The sequence below is a fragment of the Hyaena hyaena genome, unplaced genomic scaffold (genome assembly GCF_003009895.1).
Source record: "Hyaena hyaena isolate Hyena2069 unplaced genomic scaffold, ASM300989v1 scaffold_163, whole genome shotgun sequence".
In the NCBI taxonomy this organism is placed as follows: domain Eukaryota; kingdom Metazoa; phylum Chordata; class Mammalia; order Carnivora; family Hyaenidae; genus Hyaena; species Hyaena hyaena.
Window position 1 is genome coordinate 1,201,036 of NW_024080794.1, and position 24,566 is coordinate 1,225,601.

The following is a 24,566-nucleotide window of genomic DNA, read 5'->3' on the forward strand; positions in this document are numbered from 1 at the left end:
CAGCCCCCACCCCAGCTCACTCCCTCTCTCTCTCTCTCTCTTACTCTCTCTTTCAAAAATGAATAAACATTAAAACTTTTTAATTAAAAAAGAGGGGGTTATATTAGAACAGCACCTCTTAAAACTTTACTGTACCACTAATCACCTGCCAATCTAGTTGAAATATAGATTCTGACTGAGCAGGTTGAGGAGTTGGGGAGGAGGTTCTGTGTTCTCATTAAGCTCCCAATGTTGCCTAGGCTGCTGGTTGTCGACCTCACTATCAGTAACAAGCACTGGAAATCTTTTGAGGTTTTCTGCTGCCCAGGGATCCTAGGTAAGTAAGGTTTCCAGGTTTCCAGCATGAAAATTATGTTATCAGACATAAGCTGGAATGTGGTTCAACTACAAACACTTCTGGAAGTCCTTCTCATTGAATGTGCACCGTGCTAATCATTACTTTACCACCTGGATTTAAAGGAATAATCTTCTCTAAACATTTTGTTTTAATGTTTATTTATTTTTGAGAGAGACAGAGAGTGGGTGGGGGAGGGGCAGAAAGAGAGAGAGAGGGAGACAGGGAATCTGAAGCTGGCTCTAGGCTCTGAACTGTCAGCACAGAGCCAAACATGGGGCTTGAACTCATGAACTGTGAGATCATGACCTGAGCCGAAATCGGTTGCTTAACCGACTGAGCCACTCAAGTGCCCCATGAAGGAATAACCTTCTCTAGATATCACTGGCATGCAGTACACTCTTCTTCCTTAATTTCCCTCTGATAAGCCTGAGAACATCATACTTAAATACCAGTATGTAATATAATTTGCCTTGTGTGAATTCAGGCACTCTTAAGAATCTGGCCAGCAGTTGGGCGCCTGGGTGGCTCAGTCGGTTAAGCACCCGACTTTAGCTCAGGTCATGATCTCAAGGTTCATGGATTTGAACCCCGCATCGGGCTCTGTGCTGACAGATAGCTCAGAGCCTGGAGCCTGTTTCAGATTCTGTATCTTCCCCTCTCTCTCTCTGGCCCTCCCCTGCTCGCTCGCTCTCTCTCTCTCAGAAATAAATAAACATTAAAAATATTTAAAGAAAAAATGAGTAGGAATTTAAGGAGCAGAGAAGAGAGCTTCATAGACATTGGGGGCAGGAGTGAAATCTCTTTTCTTACAAACATTAAAAATTTCAAAGCTTTTTCAGACAACCAGAATGGAGTCTACTATGACAGGCCTTTACTACCAGACCAAAGAATTTGGATTTCATCCTTTTATAACAGGGGAACCTCTCCATGTTTATAAATAATATATCAGAACTACACTTTAGAGGATTACCCTGGCAACCAAAAGTGTGAAAAATTAGAGCTGAAGAGGCAGGAGGCAGGAATATTCTGAGGTCAGTTTTTTATCTGTAAAATGAGGAAATCATAGTAACTACTTCACAGGGTTTTTTTGAGAATTAGATGAGACATGTACGTAAAGGACCTAGAATGGCACCTGACACATATTTTTTTAAATAGTTTATTGTCAAGTTGGTTTCCATATAACACCCAGTGCTCATCCCAAACAAGTGCCCTCCCCCATGCCCATCACCCCCCTTCCCCTCTCCCCACCCCCATCAGTCCTCAGTTTGTTCTCAGCATTCAAGAGTCTCTCATGGTTTGCCTCCCTCCCTCTTCCCAACTATTTTTCGCCTTCTTCTCCCCCATGGTCCTCCGTTAAGTTCCTCCTAATCCTCCTATACGTGCAAACATATGGTAGCTGTCCTTCTCTGCCTGACTTATTTCACTCAGCATAACACCCTCAAGGTCCATCCACGTTGCTACACATGGCCACATTTCATTCTTTCTCATTGCCATGTAGTATTCCATCGTATACATGAACCACATCTTCTTGATCCATTCATCAGTTGATGGACACTTAGGCTCTCTCCATGATTTGGCTATTGTTGAGAGTGCTGCTATGAACATTGGGGTGCATGTGCCTGTATCCCTTGGGTAAATTCCTAGCAGTGCTATTGCTGGGTCCTAGGGAAGTGCTATTGTTAATTTTTTGAGGAATCTCCACACTGTTTTCCAGAGGGGCTGCACCAGTTTACATTCCCACCAACAGTGTAGGAGGGTGCCCGTTTCTCCACATCCTCACCAGCATCTAGAGTCCTCTGATTTGCTCATTTTAGCCACTCTGACCGGTGTGAGGTGGTACATGACACATAGTATTAACAGATTTCAACTACCACTACTTCCGTTCTCCAGGTTCAGAGGTGAACGAGCCCAAATCCTGCACTTATTTCCACGTAACAAATATTAGATGCAGTTCTTCACTTCCAGGGCCTTGTAGTACCGCGTCAGGCTTGTGGGGGGCCTTTCCTGTGTTGCTGGTATCATCACCATCCTCTTCTTCTGTGCTTCCTCCAGTAGGTGTTTGCTCATGCCATCTTTTCTCGAAACTTAAGTATCTTCAGGGCAACACAGTGACTTCCTTTGGCTTAATGTTGCTTTCTTGGTTGTATCAATCTTTCTCCCTTTAATTTTACATGAGCATGCTATCTGCTTGTAGGCACAAGTATGAAAGAAGGGCTATAATTCTGAGAACAATTTAAAACTAAGCAGGTGAGGCTTGGTTTTCTAAGAAAAGGAAACTCAAGGTGGAAATTCCCAGGGCAGAACTTGATTGAGAGTGACATTTGATATGTATCAGCAGCTTCACATTTTCTCTAGGTTAGTCCTGCTCTATAAACCAAGACTTAACATACTAAAGTAAAAGACACATTATACATCTTTAATTAGAACAGAATCCAATCCAGAAGAGGGGAGAGAGAAGAAAAGATACAGTGTGGGAGAGGAAGGATAAAGTAATAGTGAAGGCAACAGGTCCCCATGCTTCAACCCCACTGAGTGGTCAGATGCCCTATTTGCCTTTCATCCAATAGTCCATTCTATTAAAATTTACTCTTCACACCTGTATGCCAGGCACTGGGCCAAATTCTGAGATACAGTAATGAGCAATAACATACGTGGTCCCTGCCTTCAAAGAATGTACAAACTAGGGGATGGAGGTAGACAGATATTAATCTAATACTCACTCTTCTCCCACCCATATCACAATGCAGCTGGGACAGGCTATAAGGGAAATGCTCAGATCATGATCCCAGGGTGTAGGATCGAGACCCATGTCAGGCTCTGTGCTGAGCGTGGAGCCTGCTTGAGATTCTCTCCTTCTCCCTCTGCCCCTCTTCCCTGCTCACTCTCTCTCTAAAAATAAAAATAAATAAAATAAAATAAAGGGTTGTGTTCATTATCAAATAAAAAGAAGGGCTTTAATTTGTAACTTTAAAATCTTTAAAAATTATAAAATGCTAAACAAATGAACAATTTCATTATCATCATGAGTATTGCCTTTCTGGAGTTATACTAAGAGAATTGCACCAAATCACATGATATAACTTAATACAAGCATTTATTCCACTCCAGGTATCAAAGAACAAAGTTTGGCTGTTCACTGAGTCATAAAATACTCACCAAAGAAAAGTCTAGGCATCCACCTTTTTGGTACATATAATGCTGGTGATTTCAAGGAACCATAAACTTGTAACTTTGAAAAGACTTTCCTCACTAACCTATGACATTTCCGGTACAGTTGAAGGCACTGAAATTGAAAGCCTCTAGCTTTCAATGAAGAACTCTGAGCTATTGAAGGCAACCATTCTGTCTGTGTGCTTTGAACTTAATTCAAAGGTCTCACTCATATTTTGGATCAGAACCTACAAGATGAGGAGGGAGGAGGGAGGCGCAAACCTTAAAGTGTGCCAGTCACATACCTAATCTGGTTCAGTCCCCACGAGAGCTTTATGAGACCTAACCTCATAAAAATGAATGAATTTTTATTTGCCCAAGCTTATATAGTTAGTAAATAGCAGCACCTGACTTCAAACACACGTTGACTTGACTTTAAAGCCACAGTTCTATGTATCCGAGAACTATACTTTAGAGTCATTTAAAAAATACTTGGATAGTTACAGCATATTTTGAAAATCTGGTAACCTCTAAAAACCTATGCTCAAGAAAAGTAAATGTATGCACAAAATTGTGTAAACAATTCCAGAATTTAGGTGGCTCATAGATCAGAGGTTAATAAACCCATTCTATCGTGTTCACTGGTTAGAACAGGAGTTTCACTAGGACACATTGCTGCATCCCCAGCACCAAGAACATTGCCTGGCAAAGAGTAGGAGTTCAAAAAATAGTTGCTGAACAAAAGTAATTCCAAATGCCTGAGCCCATTCACCTAATTACTGAGAGTGAGGTGATAAAAATATAGCATGGAGGGGTTGCTTCTGTGCAAAATTTAGAACCACAGAATGACTTCCCAATAATGACCACAGGGGACCCAAGAGATCTGAAAAAGGACCTCCCGGGTCCAAGTCTGAGTCATTATGGGCCATGGTTGTTTTTTTTTTGCTTTGCTTTTTAACTTTAAACTCATTTTTTCTTCCCCCAATCTCAGAAAAAGATAATGTCTTTAAAAGTTTCTTTTTAAATTGGAATTTGAGATACACTAGTAAAGACAGCACTTTTGAGTCAATTTTCAGGAAGTATTTGGATAAAAAGTATATGGAACACATTGTCCAAATGTTTCCTGTTGTCACCACTATATTAGTTAAGTGAATTTTTCTCATTGTCAGGAGGCAAGAACTTTAGTATGCTTATGTATATTTAGCATGCTTAAAACTGAAGTAAAAATCAATTCTTAGAAAATAGCTGTAAAGATATAACATATTATCTATCCTGGGTTTTATTTTTATTTATTTTTAGATTTTTTTTTCCTTAATGTTTATTTGTTTTTGAGATGTGGGAGGGGCAGAGAGAGAGACACACACACAGAATCTGAAGCAGGCTCTAGGCCATCAGATACAGGGCTTGAACTCACAAACCTCGAGATGGTAACCTGAGCTGAAGTTAACCGACTGAGCCACCCAGGTGTCCCTCTGTCCCAGGTTTTAAAACCAAGAATAGCTGAGAAGTTCTTTTCATATATTCAGAGATTGGGTCTTGTGCAGTTGACAGTTCTTAGTGCTCCCAGTGAATCTTTCCGCAAAAAGTGACATTCAAGAAGTGATACAAAGTCTTCTTTCAACTAGTTATTTTTTTTTCTTGGTATAAATGCTAATCCAGTTGAAGCAAAGGATGGGAATGGAACGATTATCATATATACTTGGCCTGCTTATTTATATGTATATAAATATAAAGCATGTAGATAAGGAAAGGGACACCTGAAATGACTCAATACCTTACACAGTAAGTCGTAGATCTGGGACATTATTTGGTGTTTTGCAACAGGAGAGCACTAAGATGGAAGTGCTATCCTGAGAAGCTAAGTGTTCTGTGATGCTCAGGTGGTACTCAGGTAGGCAAGAGTGGACACAGAGACACAAGCTGGACTGTCAGAGTCATCTAGGCAAGGGGCTGGTCCCTATACAGTGGAGGTGCTAACACAAGAAGGAATGGATGTGAGAAGCATTTTGAAAAAGGAATCCAAACACTTCTCTCCCTCTCTCTTTTTCTCTTTCTCTTGTTTTGAGCACTAAGATCTTGCTTAATACTGTGTTAGGCACTAAGGAAGTTCAAGCTGTGTTAGACCGTATCTATAATTTTTGTGCAGATTTATCTCCTCCCTATCTTACATCTGTGAGACACAGAAGCAGTTCAAAATAAACTGAGGCTGAGGTCCTTCTCCACATCTCCTGACATGAATCACTGGGTAGTGATATCAGATGATTATCACTGGATAATGATCCCCTCATTACATAAAAAATATAATTAATCATATGACAGAATATTTGGAAAATGGAAATTTAAAAGACATTACCCATAATTCCACCATCTTAAAGATGGACACAGTTATATTTTTGGTGTGTTTGCTTCTCATCTTTTCTTTACTGTGCATTTAATTAATTATTATTATTTTTTTACAAAATGTAATTGTAGTAGATACTGCACCATTTTGTGCGCCTCATTTTCTAAGCGCAACAATACACACAGATTGATTAACAGAATGCTATGGGACTGGATTTTCTAAGGTAATCCAAATTGAGAAAGAAACCAAGGCCAAGAATAGTCCTTGAGACCCCAAGACTTAGAGAATGAGAGAAGGAAGTTCATCAAAGACCAAGAGTAGCTTTCAGTATGTTCTATCCTTCTGTGCAGCAAACACATTTTTGGTACTTTGTGTTTTCCTGTGATTGATTAGTGTTGAGTCATCTTGGTGGAGCGGCATAAAGGCAAGGTAACCACGCCCAGCTATGAATGGCGTGCTTGGTCTGTTTAAACAGGTCTGTCTTAAGATACAGTGTGATTATGATGATGCTCTTGAAGGTTGGCCAGAGTCCACTGCATGCTTCGATAAACATCAAGCTCTAAAGAAATAGTAACATGAGAAATCTCAGGACAGTCTCTATATATATAAACACACACATATATTCTAGAACAAAAAAGAACTCCTCAGAAAGCCTATATGAAATAGGCATAACAGCCAAGCCATACTTTTTCCTTCCCTTAATTAAAAGAAGCACCAATGGGTGTAGGTTTGGAAACCTGATTTATCTTTAAAGGTAGCAATGTACTGGGGGCACTTGGGTGATTCAGTTGGTTAAGCATCTGACTTCGGCTCAGGTCATGATCTTGTGGTTTCTGAGTTTGAGCCCTGTACCCGACTCTGGTGACAGCTCAGAGCCTGGAGCCTGCTTCAGATTATGTGTGTGTGTGTGTGTGTGTGTGTGTGTGTGTGTGTCTGCCCCTCTCCCACTAATACTCCCTTCTCTCAAAAATAAATAAACATTTAAAAAAATTAAAGTATCATTGTACCGATTTTGAAAACCCGTTAGACAAAGGATAGTTTGTTTCACAATGCCAGAGTTCCATTTGATGGGTAGATAGATTCAGTACTTCCTACATATGTTATCTTTATGAATCCTTCTGGCAGACCCCTCTTACTTCTTCCCACGCCTGTAACTCCTGAATTCAGTTTGCCTTCTTAGTTCTTTACCATTATTCACCATAGTCCTTCTTCTAAAAGGACAAGTACCTCTAGGAAATAGCTGAGGCTGAAAGATATTCCCCCATTTTAGAGCTTTGGTGGAGACACAGGAGGATGAATCATGGAGAACATTTAGGGGAGGGGTGTGTCCACCCAAGTTGAGTCTTAGAATCTGAGAGGTCTCTATAACATGGTGATTTGAAATACAATTCCTCCTATTAATTAAAGAAGGGAGCAGCACATAGGAAAGTATTAATGTATTTTTTCTTTTTTCTGTTTCATGACCATGTTTTTCTTGATATTATCTTCACCTTATTCTCACCCAGACATGTATCCGTCCAGGCTCAGCACTGCGTTTCCTACTGTGCAGAATGAATTTGATCCTGTTCTGATCTAGCTACTCTGCTCCCACAGGTGCCTCTGCACACCTCTGTTATATAATGAAGTCTGGTGATTGTAACTGGATAAACCACCATGATAAATCATACTGTGGAGAAGAGGGATGGTGTCATGTCCACCTTTGTACCACTGGTGCCTAGCACTATGCCTGGCCTGAACTATGCACTGGAAATATTTGACTAGGAAAGGGTGAAAGAAAGAAACTGTGACACAAGTTAATTAGTGGCTTTGTCTCTATTTATGAGAAACAAGATGCCAACAAATAATCATATTTTCATTACAGCAGAATCACCCTTGGTTAAATCATTCCTCCCAACCCAAAAGAGGAATCTGCTTTTAGTGTCCAGTCATAAACCCTGAAATATGTCTTCTCCATCACCTCAAAGTTCCATTGATACTGGTTTCTAGGGTTCCAGAAAGCTATCTTGCTATCTTCTCATCTTCTCAATTTTGTAGTGTTTCTTTCTTTATGGGATGTATTTTAATGCTATTGCTCCTCCTGGTACCACTTGCCATTCTTTAAAGGAGGTTGATGGTCTTTTATTAGGAATAAGGAGAAAAAACATTTGATCATATTCTTAGTGTACTGAGTGTATGCAATAACTTATATTAGTTTAAATGTATAAGAAACGTAATTGCATTATGAATCCCACACTCTTATTCTTCCACAGTCTGTGGACAATGATTATTTACAAACTTTTCTTAGTGCCCAACTGTTGCAAGACGCCAGATGGGAAGCAATTACATAAAAAAATGGAGACTGGCTCCAGAGCAACAGGTCAGCATACAATCTAAATAATGGTGTACCTTTTATTGGGCAATCTCAAATATTTACAAAACAAATAATGTGGAGAATCAATAAAGAGTTTTCCAAAGGACTCATCACAGGATTTCTTTAAGGAGCAAGCTTCCTTTTTATATTCAAATTATAATTTGAGTCAACGTTGAAAAAATATATTTACTTGTTTAAGATAGGGAGTTTATAGAATCTAATCTGATGTAAATGAGGATAAATTTCTAAGTGCAGACCAATCCCACCTAAGAGACTGAAAGATCCCATGCAGAAATAGAGGCAATCCTTTAAAAAGGGAAGAAAAAAAACCACCAGAAATGAGCAATTACCTTTTTTTCAAGTTGGGCAAAAACACATAGGTTCTAGAAAATACCAGAGAGTAAATTAATTAAAATCTCCACCAAAACTCTTGAAAGAATTATTCAAAGCTATTAATGAGCATGAAGAAGCAGAGGTGGTTGATATTGTAGATGCAGTATGGGTCCATAAAGAAAAAGGCCCCATGTTGTTTGCCTTGTAATTGAAGGCACAGCAGGTGTTGAGGCTGACTCAAAGCTAAAAAGATAGCTTTTCTGTTTTTTTCTGAAATGCCTTTCAGCCTCTCTCTGGGAGGGAGCAAGGATTGCTTATCCCTCCAGGCTCCCTAATTTTCACAAGAAACCTTAAATTGCCCTCTATTTGATGGTCAAAGCGTATACTTTTGCCACTAACCAACAAAGTGAAATACGTGCATTTAAGTCCCCTTCCCCACCCTCCCCAGAATAAAACCTTGAATTATCTACTGTTCAGTCCTTATCCAATCCAAATGCTGTAGTAACAACAACAGCAACCTTTATAATGATTGCCTCAAAAATATGCATCCATTCTTCTAGACATTGTAGACATTCTAGATCTTTGGAAGAATTCAAATTATCATTTACTCAATTACTTATTTAATCCTTTATTAAACCAATTGCTGTTGATTTCCCACTATGTGCCAGGCCTTGCCATAGGCAATGAGTGTAGAATGTGAATGGAATAGACATGGTTCAGTATGACAATCTACTGGGGGAGAAAGGCAATGTGTGAGTTAACAAACAAATAAATATGTGATTATAAATTTTTTAAAATTCTTTTAATGTTTATTTATTTTTTGAGACAGAAACCGAGTGCAAGTATGAGTGTGGGAGGGGCAGAGAGAGAGGGAGACACAGAATCTGAGCTCTCAGCACAGAGCCCGACAATGGGGATTGAACCCACAAACTGAGATCATGACCTGAGTCGAAGTAGAACGTTTAACTGACTGAGCCTCACAGGCGCCCCTGTGATTATAAATTTAGAAGGTGCTATAGAGATAAATGGAGTGTTGCTTCTGCTTAGGTAAAGCAAACAGGGATGACCTGCCTGAGATGTACCAGTTAAATTGATACTTGAAAGCTGAAAAGAAGCCAGTGATGGAAGGACTCCATGAAGAGCATCCAGGCTAAGAGGTAGCATGTGTGGAAAGAGGACTCTGGGTTAGCAAAGTAGAGGAGTCTGGGTGATGGGGTGGGAGCGGTAAGGAGGGAATAGATTATGCAGGACCTCGTAGGCCAGGTAACAAGTTTGGATTTTGTTCTAGGTGGAATGGGAAATTTTGAAGTATTTTAAGTAGGGAAGTGACATTATTCAATGCATAGTTTAGATGACCAGAGTGAAAAGCATACTTAAATCATGGTTTTTGGAGCCTCTCATAGAAACTACTTTTCCCAAAAAGTGCTTTGTTATTTCACTAGTATTGACATTGAAAGCTGCAGATCAGAAACCATGAGCTCAAGTTTGTTACCATATCCAGTACCATTGAAGATGCTGATTCTTTATGAAGTCTTTCCTTTATGAGAAGAGTTTTCTTGGGGGTCTCAATATCTGATGATCTGTGTTTATCTTGTATAACCTTTTTGTTTTTATCTCACAGGTATGCTGAGTTTTGTAACTGACCTTATTTCCCTTCTGCTTTGTCTCATAGGAATCTTCAATCACCTCCCACAAATGTACAGAATTGTAAGGCTTATATTTCTGTAAATTGATTTCAGCCTTGGCTTTATTATTTTCCTACACTTACTTTACCTTTTTTCCAAACTCACTTAACTATTCATTTTATGCTTTAAAAATACAGATATTTTTGCCAGCTACATCAAAGACCAAGGCAGAATTAAATAGTTGGAGGAGAAAATCAGGAATTGAAAATATCTCAATAATTCCAATGTTGAAAGACCTGTTCTTTAGTTTGAAAGGTCGTTTGTTAAATACAGAATAGAGAACACTCATTTAACAGCACATTTTATGAAGATACATAAATACCACATGGCTTAAGCACTTAGATTGGCTGTAAAACAGAATGAGGGAATAGAGATAGCCTGCCACATAACACTTAACATTGGTGTAATGGTGAGTTGCTTTTCTATCTTCTTTGGCAGACTCTCCCTTGAGGGCAGAGACCACACTGTATTTGCCTTTGTGGCTCTCATACTTACTATAGTGCTGTACAAACATTCAGTCCATGCTGAATTAGTGATTGAGGAAATATAGATTAAAACAATCAAACATCTCATATCTTAGACTGGATCAGCAAAAATACAATGCATTGAATGCAGGAAGTATTCACATATTGTATTACGAGCTACTGTACTTGGCCGTTTCTACAACTCTAAGTTTAGAGTGGGGGCCATATTCTTAAAGAGATACTGACAGACAGGACTAGATCCAAAAGATAGCAACTGAGCCAGTGGATGGAAATTATAAGGAAAATCTTTCTTAAACAGGTTGTGGTCCTAAGTGAAATAAAACACTTCATGTATGTGAGTACAGTATTACTTAATTGATCTGTATACTTAATTGATCTGAGTGGTTGGGTTAGAAGATATTTAATATCCTTTCCAAAGCCAAGATGTAAAAACTTTATGCCAATAGGCATTGCAATGAATAAGTGGATTCTATATTAGCATGTAACAAGCCAATCTAATTAATGTTCCACATAATGACTATTTACAGGTATTAACATGACTGTTAATACTAAATATTTTTGCATTAGTCATGAAAATGTTTCTGAAGGCAGTAGGTTTTAACAGGGTGAAAGAAGAGGAAATCACACAGTTCCAAATCTTTGAAACAACTTAGCAAAGTGAAAGAATTTTGGTTTGGCTAGAATAGATGGGTGTAGGCAATGGGCCCAGGACAAGTCAGACCAGATCTCTTGCCATATGAACTGGGGCTGACGGTTGGGTCCCCAGGGGATGACATGAGGGCAGTGCATGTGCTCTTGGAGACCCACAGAAGCAAAGTTAACCAAAGACCGTACGGAGGACTGACAGACAAAATAAAGCAAATCTGTTACCACCCACAAGTCCAGCAGCAGGAACTGGACTCAATAGACTCTATGGTCTATAGCTGGTGAAGCTGAACCAGAAGAAACTCCACTCTGAAACTTTTCATGGAGGGTCCAGGTCATGGCTATGAATGTTAGTTTCACTGTCTTTCCTGCATTGGTCATTGGACATGTGGTGCATGCATGTTGGGAAGGCTTATTGGCACAGAATTGGGCACAGACTTCACAAATCAATTGGTGGAAATCCTCAAACTGAGCTTCACAACCCACAGGAAGGCTTTGCCATTAACCCACAACGTTTGGATTCAAGTAATTTCAAAAGCAGCTTTCCAAATCGGTGCTGCTTGTTTCTGCCTACCACTTATATATCAAACATTTTCCTGCTTGGCAGGACTACCTTGGCTCCCTCTGAACAGGCTGATGAGGAAGCTGGAATGCATGTGAAGGAGGAGAAGGAGTAGTAGACAGATGAAAGCACAGGGAGTCATTCCTCGCTCTGTAAAATTGCACATAGCTTTCTTCTATGTGTATCTAAGATTCCACAGAGTGCTACTCTCGGATCATCTACCAAAAGACTTGGAACCAAAAGCTTTGTCTAGAGGTCAAGTTTCAGAATTTTGACTGTATTTGGAGAGTTTGCATGGAGAAGAAACTCCCTAGAAAAGGTAAGACAATATGCAGAGTTAGCCTTGAGGAAGAACAGAAAGCAGAGGGCAAAGAGCCTACCCTGCAAAAGGAATTATTAAACAAAAAGACAGTCAAGCTGCTTCTGCACTTTAGGATTGGGGTGGGAGTGGGTGGGTTTCCAGTTCTTAGCCTTGGGTTGCTCTTAAGAGGATCTGTGGTTCTCACTGGTTAATTAAAATCTCTGGGCTGTGTAGCTAGCTCTCTAGACATCTAGATCTCAACCACTACAACAATTTAGCCAACCTATACCTATGCAGTGGACCTTTGAACAACAAGGGGGTTTGGGCACCAACCCCCATGCAGTCTGCATATAACTTGGCTCCCGGAAAACTTAACCACTAATAGCCTACTTGACCAGAAGGAAGCTTTAGTGGTAATACAGAGTCGATTAACACATATTTTGTATATATATATTTTATATGTATATATTCGTACAATAGTCCCTAAATTCTTAAAAAAATTTTCGGTATATCTAGGCTATGTTGTTTTTCTGCAAGTTTTTTAAGTTGTTGCAAGTCCCCAAAAGTTTTCCCAATGTATTTATTGAAAAACATCTGCGTGGAAGTAGACCCACGTGAATAAATATGTTGTATCTAAAGGTCAACTGTATTTTCATTTCAGCATTCTGGTATCACATGAAATTAAAGAGGATCAAGATCATTTCCAATATATCCCTCTAAAATTTTGTCCTCTATCCAGTTTCCTCAGCACCCTCTCAGTGCCACAATTTTCCTCTCCCTGTCCCTTGTGTCTGATAGTGTAAAGAGTTAAAATATCATCAGCTTGGAGATAAACAGTGGCTCTACACTTGTTTGCTCTATGACCTAGGACATCTCTTCATCCTTGGGAGTCTTAGTATCCTGTTCTACAAAATTGGAGACCACAGACATTAACTAAAGACATGCCTGGCCTATACAAGGAGCCCAACACTGTTATCTCCTCCTGCCTCCCTCTTCGCCTGTTCATTGCTCTCTTTGGGTCTCTAAGTATTCATCGGTTTATTCCAACCCCGAAATAGTCTAAGTGAAGATTGCTTTTGGCCAAATTAGGAAAGAGGAAAAGAGGTGAAAACTAAAAACTAGCACCATCCATTTTCCTCACTTTTTTTATTTTTTATTTATTTCTAGGAGAGAGAGAGAGACAGCATGAGTAGGGGAGGGTCAGAGAGAGAGGGAGACACAGACTCTGAAACAGGCTCCAGGCTCTGAGCTGGCAGTCAGCACAGAGCCCAACGCAGGGCTCGAACCCACGAACCGAGAGATCATGACCTAAGCGAAAGTCGGACGCTTAACTGACTAAGCCACCCAGGCGCCCCCCATTTTCCTCATTTTTATTTTTTAATTTTTATTTATTTATTTTAAAGCTTATTTTATTTATTTTGACAGCAAGAGAGAGAAGGTGAGGGGTAGAGAGATGGGGAGAGAAAGAGAGAATCCCAAGCAAGCTCCATGCCAACAGCACAGAGCCCAATGTGGGGCTCGAACCATGAGATCATAACCTTAGACAAACCTTAGACGCTCAACTGACTGAGCCATGCAGGCACCCATTTTCCCCATTTTTAAAAGGAATTGGAAAGGAAGAAATCCAGCATTAGTCTTGAAAGATACACTTGGGTGTTCAGCATTTTCTCCTTCTTTTTTATTTTTTTTAAATGTTTTATTTATTTCTAGGAGAGAGAGACAGCGTGAGCAGGGGAGGATCAGAGAGAGAGGGAGTCACAGACTCTGAAATAGGCTCCAGGCGCTGAGCTGGCAGTCAGCACAGAGCCCGACGCAGGGCTCGAACCCACGAACCGTGAGATCATGACCTAAGTGAAAGTTGGACGCTCAACCGACTAAGCCACCCAGGCACCCCAGCATTTTCTCCTTCTCTCTGATTTCTTTGGAACTCTCTCACTCACCAGTGAAGACAGAGTTCTCTCAATTAGTTGAATGGAGACAGTATCAGCCCAGGGAAGATTATTAGCAATTTCTCACTTTTACATTTACAGCAAACAGAAAGAACTGCCCACCCAGTGGTAATTATTTGATCACTAGAGCTAAATAATGAAAAAACATTCAATAAAAGGGTGTGGGTTTCAAAGCAATACATTAGCATAAATCAAGGCATTAATGACACTAATAAGAAAACAGTTACTTATCTGCTTTAAATACGGTATTTTGGACATTTGAGATGACAAAAACATGGTTAAGCAGTTGCATGGACTTATAGCTACTACTTGAAGCATAAAATCAAACTTGTCATGATAGGAAGGACAGAAATGCTGATATGTAATCCTTCATAAATCTCCTTATTAAAACTTAAGCTGGTTTTTAGAAAAATTAGGCTTTCTTCTAAGTTGCCTTTCTTTTAATCGTGGAGTAGAAATTCCTTTTTTTCCTTAATTTACATTTAATTCTCGTCCTTTATTACCAATCTCTTATGAAATACTATGTATCATCTTGTTGTATCTGTTTACGTGTATATCAAAGAATACATATTTATGATCTTGATGTTTTCAGAACAAAACACCTTGAGACTTTCAATGCAGAAAGTAGGCACTGTGTTTTGTTTTGTTTTGTTTTTAAATACTAAGCTGGCCATGATACACTGCAGTGCTTCTCAGAGAGAATCATTCCATTTATTTTTAAAATGTAGCCAAGTCAGTAATGAACTACCAAGCTGGCATTGGGAATGGCCCATCTTTAAGTATTATTCACAGCTATAAAACAACTAGATATTATTTCCAGACTTTTCCTTCCCTTTGCTTAGCTTTTGGAACATATCCCAAGTTGCTAAGTTCATGGTCTTCTTTCTCTCTCCATTCTCCTTCCATTCTCTCCTCGTGAAAAAGTGCTAACTGCCAAGTGTCTGGCTTGAACATATATTCAATGACAATAATGTCCCTAATGTTGGCCTATCAAAACAAAAGCACATGCAGAGTAGTGGATTTTGATTTGATTTGAATTGAATTTGATTAAATTACAGGATCTAATATTGAAGTGTAACGCTAAACCTGTCACCCATTACTGCCCATGCTTTTGGCATACCAGGGCCACTACATCTTAGATCCCTTTCACTTTCCACTTTTCACTGCCCTGGAACAGCAAAACTCTGATCAAACCCTAAATAAGAATGGAAAGGGAACAAAAAATCCAGCGAGATCTTCCTTTCCTTTACTACAGTGATGCTATTGAAAGCCTGACGCTTGGCTACTCTTGCATAGTGATTGGAAGAGGCTCACAACTGCCATGAGAGAGAGTATATTCTACTGAAGGCTCTGTTCATTTACGCAGTAGGATAGTTATGCAAGATGAGCTGCTGGTCAGAATCTGGCCAGCAAAAATTCCTACAGGGAAAAGTGTTAGGGCTGACCACTGTTAGACACAGTAACAATTAGAATTGGGGTCCTAATTTAAGTCCTGTTAAACTTCTGAGAGTTTGTGCATCATTAGGACCATGAATCGCAGACCAGGCTATGTTTCATTTCAATAAGCCAAATGTAAGAACAACTTGGCCATATGCTTCTTTTTCAAAGAACTTTATTCATTTAGCCCCAGGCTCAGAATTCAATACTGTTTTCTATGGACTTTTTCTCTTCACATCAAATAATATTAAAGAGGAAAAATACGGGGGAAAAGTCTAATTACTCCCATATGTATACTTGGAAATGGCCGAATTGAATTATTCACAGTTTCCTTAAACACATATTCTGGTTCCTGATCTCCACACATATGGGCATAGACCCTAGTGCCATGCTCTACTCAGGCTCCGTTTGTTAGAATCGCACCCATTTTTTTTAAAGCTCACACAAATGTCTTCTCTGTGTGCCCTGCCGTGATCACCCCAGTCAAAAATAATATCACTCCCCCAACATTGCCTCTGTGTCTTTTTTCTTTCTTTTTTTTTTTTTTTTTGAGACACCTTTTACATAAGGTTTGTGAAAGCCTTAAGCTTTTGTGTAACTTCTCTCGGATCCTTAGCAGCTTGGTGACATAAATCTGAATCTTTACAGTGATTCATGGCAGCGTCTTCAATGTGATCGGTAGGTACTTCATAACTATTTTGCTTCTTGGTGATTAACTATTGGGCAAGTAGAAAAATTAAAGGGAAACAGATACTTAACAAATATGCTTATGCCCTTTGCCTCTCTCCCAGTCATCTGTAAGCTCTCAGCCTCCCACTGCAGAAGGTCAGGAGTCTGTAGTATATTTACTCTGGGTGTTAAAGCACTTGAAAGTTTATTTTTCACTGGAAGAGATTTATTTGATTCATTCTTTGTAAGGAAGGGTGGTAGCAGACTGAGCTGTTTATGCTTATTTGAAGTAGTTTTTCATCGGAGACGGTTATCACACCCATTTTTTTACCTGTCTGCCTGCAGCTGCCTTGGAGAAAGCAAATGTGCTTTCTGTAACTTTTACAGCCTAAAAGGAAATCTATGCCCAGGGCTTATTTTTCTTCTACTGCCTTTTCTGTTACCTTTCTCTTTTTCACTCGTTTAGTGGGTGCTGCTTCCTGGCGATCCGTCAGCTCCGTGGCACCGCGAATGCTGGCTTCAGCACTGCGGGGCGGTCTGAGCTGCTGGAAGTGCCTGGCTGGGGGGCTTGGGGCTGCCTGTGTACGGGCCGGGTCTCCTTTCTCCTTCTGATTGGCTGCCCGAGGTCACGTGCAGGCCGGGGGGTTGGAATTCTTGAGTTGTGGCTTTTGGCACTCCTTTTTCTTTTTAAAAATCGCCTGGTCTGTTGAGCTCGGCCGGGCTTGGTGCCTTGCTCCCTTACTGAGGCTGGAGACAGACGGAAACAGCCACAGGGCAGACTGAGGTGGCAAAAGGGAAATCTGCCGAGATGTTCAGTCAGGGACCCAGGACCCCAGCTTCAGGCTGCTACTATCTAAATTCCATGACACCTGAGGGCCAGGAGATGTACTTGCGATTTGATCAGACTGCGAGGCGCTCTCCTTACAGGATGAGCCGGATTCTAGCACGCCATCAGCTAGTGACTAAAATTCAACAAGGTGAGTGGCCGGTAGAGGAAGGCTGTTGCTAATTCTGATTTCTGTTGGCTCTATTTCATGCTAACCCAGTTTTTTACATTGTTGTTTTCACTTTACAATCCATGGATTTCTCTATGCCACGCCGCACGTTACTTTTAGAAATAACTTTAGGCAGCAGTTTTAAACAAACAGTGACAGCGCTTAGCTGCCACATAACTCAACATAAAGTGCACAGAAAACTTCACGGTAGGAAGGTGAATCCTACATTTCCAAAATTTATGTGCGTCTACACAATAAATGAGACAGATTTACTCGGTGTGTATTTGGGAGCTTTTCTGCAGGTTCCTCACCCTCTGTCACATTTAAAACTTGGACATTTGTTTATTTAATTGGAGGGGAGGATGGAGAGAGGGGACTAACTTGTACCCCGCCCAGATTCTTTAGAACACTTTTAGCCACAGGGGAAAGTTGGAATTCTATTCTTATGGACATTGGGCTGACAACCAGCCTCGAATTCTTTATTTGTATGTTTATGTCAGTAGTTGCCTTTGATTTGTTGATACTGTTTTCTGGTGAGGGGTAAAGGTGTCGGCTAAGTTCAAAACAAAGCTTGTCACATGTGCTTAAGAAGCACCAGCTTCCTAAGCCAAGAGGAGAGGATATTGATTGCAAGCTGTTAGATGTCCCTTTTTATTCTCTGCAAAAAAATTAATAAATAAAAATTTAAAAAATAGATCAACAGCCTGGACATCACTAAGACTCATCATCCTCCAAAAATAGTTAAAACATGCTTCTTATCTTAGGGTTGGTCTGTAGAAACTCGAAAATGAACATTCCTAAGAGACTCCTAACTGGTGCTCATTGAAAAGACACACACATATACCCACATCATCAGGGTAAGTTTATGAAGTTTATGACCACCTCACTCCTGGACTCAAAAAAAAAAAAAAAAAACCAACCAAACTAATAATCAAATTATTATATTGGTGATACAAAATTTACCAGGGATTTCTAGAGCCATTATACAAACACAATTTCCACTTCAATAAATAAGTTTAAGATTATATTGAATTTTAGAAGGGAAGTTGGGATTTGTAATTGTGAAAATCTTATTGTAATGTTTCCAAAAGGAACAATATGTATTCTAGCGAGTAGCAGTTGATGAGATTGTTTCCTTGGAAATTAGGATTTGTTTGTAAAGGTTCAGGAACTGGTTATGTGTGAAGGATACTGGTCTTACATACCAGTCTGATTTCAGGAAGGATATTATGTCATTCCATAAACTCTGTGTGCAGGTCTTGATTGAATAGAAACAAAAGTAATTATTTCCCTGTGGCTAGATTTAAAAATACATCAGTCTTAGAATAAAAACCAGCTAAAGCTTTAGAGATTTCTGACAATGGTGCTTTACCAGATGTCATCATCGCTATGGATGCAGGAACTTGACAAATGTTTGATGATGCTTTATAATCTATGCTCGGTAAACGTACTTCAGCATGCATGTAAAGTGTATTCTGTTAGAAACACTGCATATAGAAATAGTTTGAAGTTGTTTTGCAGATCTCCTTAAATATATTTACATTTAATTGATTTCATTAAAGTTCTTTATGGTTTTTGGGGATGAAAGTTATATTCCTATTGAGGATTTGAAGTTATGAACACATGCATGATCATTGAAAGTATACTCTGAGTCTATGTATCTTTTGCCTAAATAGAATATGTGAACATTCTCACCCTTTTGTGCTGGGCAATAGAATGTTGAAACCAATGAATGCCTAGAAATTAAGAGTGATCATGAAGATCATAGGGAAGCATGAAGGAATTCCAACAGTCCAGCAATCGAGAGCTCATTATTTGTTATACAATTGTATAGTAGGACATTATAATAGCAGAAGCAAAATGATTTTCTGGGTTTACTGTATTAGTAGATCACTTCACTGTAAGAGTAGAGAATATTGTTATATTGATATATATATAATTTCAATTTATTTTACCCTCAAAAAAATCCTATAAGTGAGTACATACTATTATTATAACCATTTTAAAGGCAGGAAAACAGAGACACATAGAGTTCATGTAACGCCTCGCAGTTTACATAGTAGGTGCTAGTATTTTAATATAACTCTGAAGCCCATGATCTGCAATACACTAAACTATTCTTGGTTTTTATAATGACTGTTGAAGTATTGGACCTGTGATTTATTTTAGATTCTGTAATATGCCAATGTCAATTTCAGTCTTTTGTACTCTGGATGCAGCAATGAACCATATGACAGAATCAGAATCAGTCACTCACAATATTTCCAGTCAGGTTTTATTTCTCTAATGGAAACAAAGTGCTGTGTGTTTTACTTTCCTTGAACAGGTAGTATCCAATAATGCAAGAAGTCAAGTTATTTTACTGATGGCCTATAATTATTCAATTAAAGTTTATCAAGTGCATGTTAAATTAATAGCATCATTACTTTTTGTAGTTCACATATCGGTATCTTGAAATGACAGCAACATCAGTAAAATTGTTTACATTACTCTATTGTAGATCTTTCATGGAGAATTTAGCATTGTATTATTGTAATTTGGGGCATTATTACTTATGATCATAATCTCTTAGGATGTCGGGAACAGTGAAAACAAGAGTAAGTTGCTCCTCACTGACCTCATTATAGTGAGCTAATCATTGAATGGCATGGACATGATTCAACAGTAGATACACTCATGAGAAGGAAAACAAAGAGGAGAAATAAAGGAATCTTTGATGATGCATAGGATCAGAATTAGTTGCTCAAACCCAGGATGAATCTAAACTTGCTCATCTTAGGGTATGCTCCAAAATACACATGCATTATTGCTCTTAGCCTTCTTTATAGTTCTGGAGTTTTAAGTCCAGTTAAAAGAGAAGAGAAGTTTAAAATAGAGGACTGTTTTGCAAAGTGAAAGTTTATCGTAAGTCACACTGCCCAGAATCCCTACCCCCCAATCTCGCTGTATCAATGGAGAAATTGTTGTATGGAGAGAGAATGGAAATAATAATGGTCTTTATTTCCCTCACTAGCAGGCATTTGGGAATGGACAAGAAGGGGATACTGGGGAGGTAGAGGAAGAGCATGTTAGGTCACAGGAAAGAGAATTGGGATCTCTTAACATTTGATAGCTATGATGTATTGGCTACATGACACCATGTTGAAAGCTATATACTCATGCACATGCTATCTGGAAAATCCAAATCTAGGCAAATACATAAATGTGATTATTTGCTTTGTGAAAGAATTAATCTTGCTATTATACTACTTTTTAAAATTGTTTTAAATGCTTGAAACGGCATGATATGGACCCATTGTAGTCAAGTTCACTGAGCCAGAAACAAAGGAGACCAGGATGCAGGCTCTTATTTAGACAGTCTCTCATTCTTTCATAATGGCGGGTTTTAGAACCTTCCTGGACCTTCGTTTCTTGATGAGAAAATGAGATGCTAAGTCTCTGATTTCTCAGGTTTCTTCTGGTCCTCAAGTTTTCTCTGTGGTTGAGTCAGTAACTCCTTGAACAAGAATGTGCAAAGCAGGGACTTCTTGAACCTAAAATAATAAGTTGAAAAGAAAACAGAGCAGTGTGGAATACATCAGTGGCTTATAATTTTTCTACCACTTGTCAAGGAAATTATTAAAGTAGAAATAAGATTTTAGTTCTGTGGCTGTCACTAGTTAATTGTGTGATCTGGGGCATGCTACAACTTCTCCTGGCATTCTTTCCTTCCTCCATTAAATAAAGGATTTGGATTAAGCAAATGTGAAGTCCCCATCATGTCCAAAATTCTAGGATTCATGATCGCAGGTATTATTTTAAGAAAGAGAAGCCGTTCTTATTTCCATTTTTCTTATTATGTCATTTGATACCTACGTGGACATGTTTCTTTGATACCTGTTTAATGCTCTTATTATCAATTTAATGGGAACGTTAGGATGTCCAGTCTTGTGGACTATTTAAATATCATTACTACCTATAATTATAACGAAACTAAAAAATTAAAGCCTTTCTTTCTCCAGAGTCCAAGACTGTGAAATGGAGGTATTGTAGTGCCTGGCCTATTGCAAAGAACGCCTGTGTGTGTGCCCTGTGTTCACAGAAAGACCTCTTTTCTTGATAGAAAATGCAGAATGTAGAAAATTTCACAACCAAGGGAATTAGTGAAAGTTGGATTTGCATTTTCATTGACTTTTTTTAAAGTTTATTTCTTTTTGAGAGAGAGCTAGCAAGTGGGAGAGGGGCAGAGAGAAAGGGAAAGAGAATCTTAAGCACGCTCTGCCCACAGCACGAAGCCCAAAATGTGGCTCAAACTCACGATCAGCACCTGAGGTGAAGTCAAGAGTCAAGCAATGCTCAGTGGACTCAGTCACCCTGGCATCCCTCTTTGACTTTTTATCTGAGACTATTTTTAAGGATCGCATCTGAGTTGAACTCAGCCAGAGTAGAATAAACTGTCTTTCTTATGTTCCCAGGGAATGGAACTGGGCATTAGTGATGTGCTGTTCTGTCTGTCTGTCTCTCTCTCTCTCTCATTCTCTCTCCTTTCGTTACTCCATCAGGTCACATGGCATCTTGGGAATTTGCCTGACCTAAGTGGTAGCCTTGCTCATCCTGGTGGGAGAACCCCCCCACCAACTGGATAGTGTCAGCGGAAATGAAACAATCATTGATTCTTTGAGAATTGCCCTTTCTCTATGTTCAATACTTTCTTACCCAACTACTTTCAGAAATGGAGGGTGGATACACTGGCAGAAAAACAGATGGAACACAGAAAACAGGGTGAGAATACATCAGTCCTGTATTGCTCAAGTTCCTTTTAAAGTGGCAACTGTCAGAAATTCATATTTCATGAATCAGAGTCTCTTTCTGTTCAGCGCTGGTGACGGAAGGGCCTGTACATGAAGGATACTGTTTAACCGAAAGTTACAGGAAAATCTGTTGAGGGAATTAAGTCAATGAACTTTGCATAACATTTTAAAAGTGGTCCCATATTAAAAATCTGAGCAGTTAAGAAATAAGTACTAGAAGGGAATTAGCGAAGAATGATATGTAAAACTTGAGAGTTTAACTTTAACCAGATTGAGACATCCATAGCTGCACGTCACAGCTTTTATTAGCTCTAATTTTATAAACACACATCCCAGATGCAGGCAGTTGCCAAATTTGGATTTTGTGATATTATTTTAAATGAGTAGAGATTCATTTTTTTTTCTCCTCTTTTGCCCAAAGTCAGTGCTTTAGTTCTATGTTAATTCTTGACGCTGGTCAACTCTTATGAAGCAAGGTTCTTCATTTCCTTAGCCACCTAAGTACTTATAGCTCTTCAGAGTCTAAGCAACATTAACTGATGACCAGAAAAAAAATTTAGACAGAGAGAAGTGATAAGTGGGTTTTGGTAAACCTCTATACTGAGGGAAACATATCAGCTGGGATTTCATGGTGACAGGTCATGAATGTGTATGTGCCTTGTACTTTTCATCAGCTATGAGAACCCAGTGGTAAATCTAGAGTAGGAGATACAAGATGATAGGAGACCACAAGTTGCATCTCTCATATTTGAATGAAGTAAGGATCACGTGAAAATCATTTTCTGTCTCTACAGGGGCAGTCTGAATATGATTTTCATGTAAGTAAAGACATAGATTAATTTACATTCTAATGCATTACCTGAAGGATTTGATGTAGTGTATAGAAGAACATACAACTCTGTGAAGGTTATTAAAAGACAAATCTGCTGAAGAGAAAAATGTAAGTTAATTAATATAATAAAGCTGGGGAGAGATATTACATAAAATTTGAAATGTAAGGTGCTGAATAATTATTAAAAATGGGCTATAAATTTAGCTTGAGCTTCCCTAATCTAAGCAAAAAGGAAGACATGATCAGGGGAAGATTTGCCATGGTAAAAAACATACCCAGCACAGTTTTTCCTGGGACTTAATGTTTGGGAGAATTTGCTCCTGAGAACTTGATATATGACAACAGTTTCATAGAAATCTCATAAAGGGAACGCTACACCCATTTAGTGGGTAAATTAAACATTCCGATCGTGAATTCAATTGCAGGTTTCCTATAGGATCCTGCAGTGAAACCGGGGGCATAATAACAAATTATAATTCAGTAAAAATATTCAGTAAAAAAAAATATGAGGTGAGTGGCTCAAAACAAGGAGGGTCAGGTATGCAACCTGATTCTCCAGCTTAATCTTGAAATAGCATGGAGGCTGTCTAGAGACAGTTTCTCATTTGGCTTCACAGAACACTAGTCCTGTTAGATATTCAGGGAAGAAATGTTTCTGTGGTGAAGTAATTTGGGAAATGCTATATCCTCTTTCCCTTTTTGGAAATTCACACTTATGAAAGGCCCAGAGAAATCCTGCGGAAAGTAATTTAACTTTGTTTAAACTGATATATTTCATCATGAATCCGTTTTTCACCAGATACCAGGAAGTGACATCTTATAAAATCATGTTCCCTGGGGAACGCATTGTGGAAAAGCTGATTTAGGAGGGTTCAGGACCTGTTGTTCATTCAGCTAATTCTTTTTGACTATATTTCTTGCATGGGTTGGGCAATAGATAGTTTGAGGTTGTATTTTAGAGAGTAAATTGCAAGTATTCTTTGTTTTCAAATAAGGCCAGCTCCATATACTCTAAAAATCAACTGGGTAAAGACAGGATGGACATCTCTTTATAAAAATTAACAACCAAAGGAAGATTCTTACCTGTTTGGGTGGCCCCTACATGTTTGCCAGGCAGAAAACTGAAGGAGTAGGTATATGGGCAGAGTTAATAATTTTACCAAGAATACAACCAGTCATCAAATAACGCTACAAGATAGGTCCTGCTGGGCCAGAAGCAAGACGTTATTGCTTTTTGGCTCTGGTTTTTCTCACCTATGATAAAGCTGAAGCCCTGGGCAAATTCCAAAGAGGTCTGCTATTATCTCAGCTAATTTAGGATATTCCATTACTGCTGGGAAGTGGAGGCACTGCCCCCACAGGAAAGAACGGGAAACCCTTCAGTAGTGTCAGTTTCCCTTGACTATCTGTGACGTGGGATATGGACTCTCTGAGACTCAGGCATTGATGAGTGTGACTCAAAGTCCATTTCCGACTTCACAGTCTAACCGTATCTCTGGTTATGTGACGTCTCTGTCAGTATGAGAGAATAAAATGAACTAATAGATAATAGGTCATTTTAATTAGGAAAGCTTGTTTGTGTAGTTAGATAAGCAACTTAGAAGTTTCTCCGGAAGGCTGAAAACATATTCTTAAGGTACTTTTCCTCATGCTGGCAAAGTGAAAGTGATAGCCTTTGCATTATGAATGATGCTTTTGGAGATAC

The 24,566-nt window shown here is 39.1% G+C and overlaps 1 protein-coding gene across 2 annotated transcripts in view; it reads left to right on the forward strand.

Moving 5' to 3' along the window:
• Positions 1–16,962: 16,962 nt before the first annotated feature.
• The window catches only part of STARD13 (StAR related lipid transfer domain containing 13), a 178,926-nt gene continuing 171,322 nt past the window's right edge, over positions 16,963–24,566 (forward strand). For both annotated transcript variants that reach the window (XM_039239845.1, XM_039239846.1), the window contains exon 1: positions 16,963–17,221. In XM_039239845.1, coding sequence (XP_039095776.1) covers positions 17,053–17,221 — 169 coding nt within the window. In that variant the 5' untranslated portion in view covers positions 16,963–17,052. The remainder of the gene's footprint in view (positions 17,222–24,566) is intronic.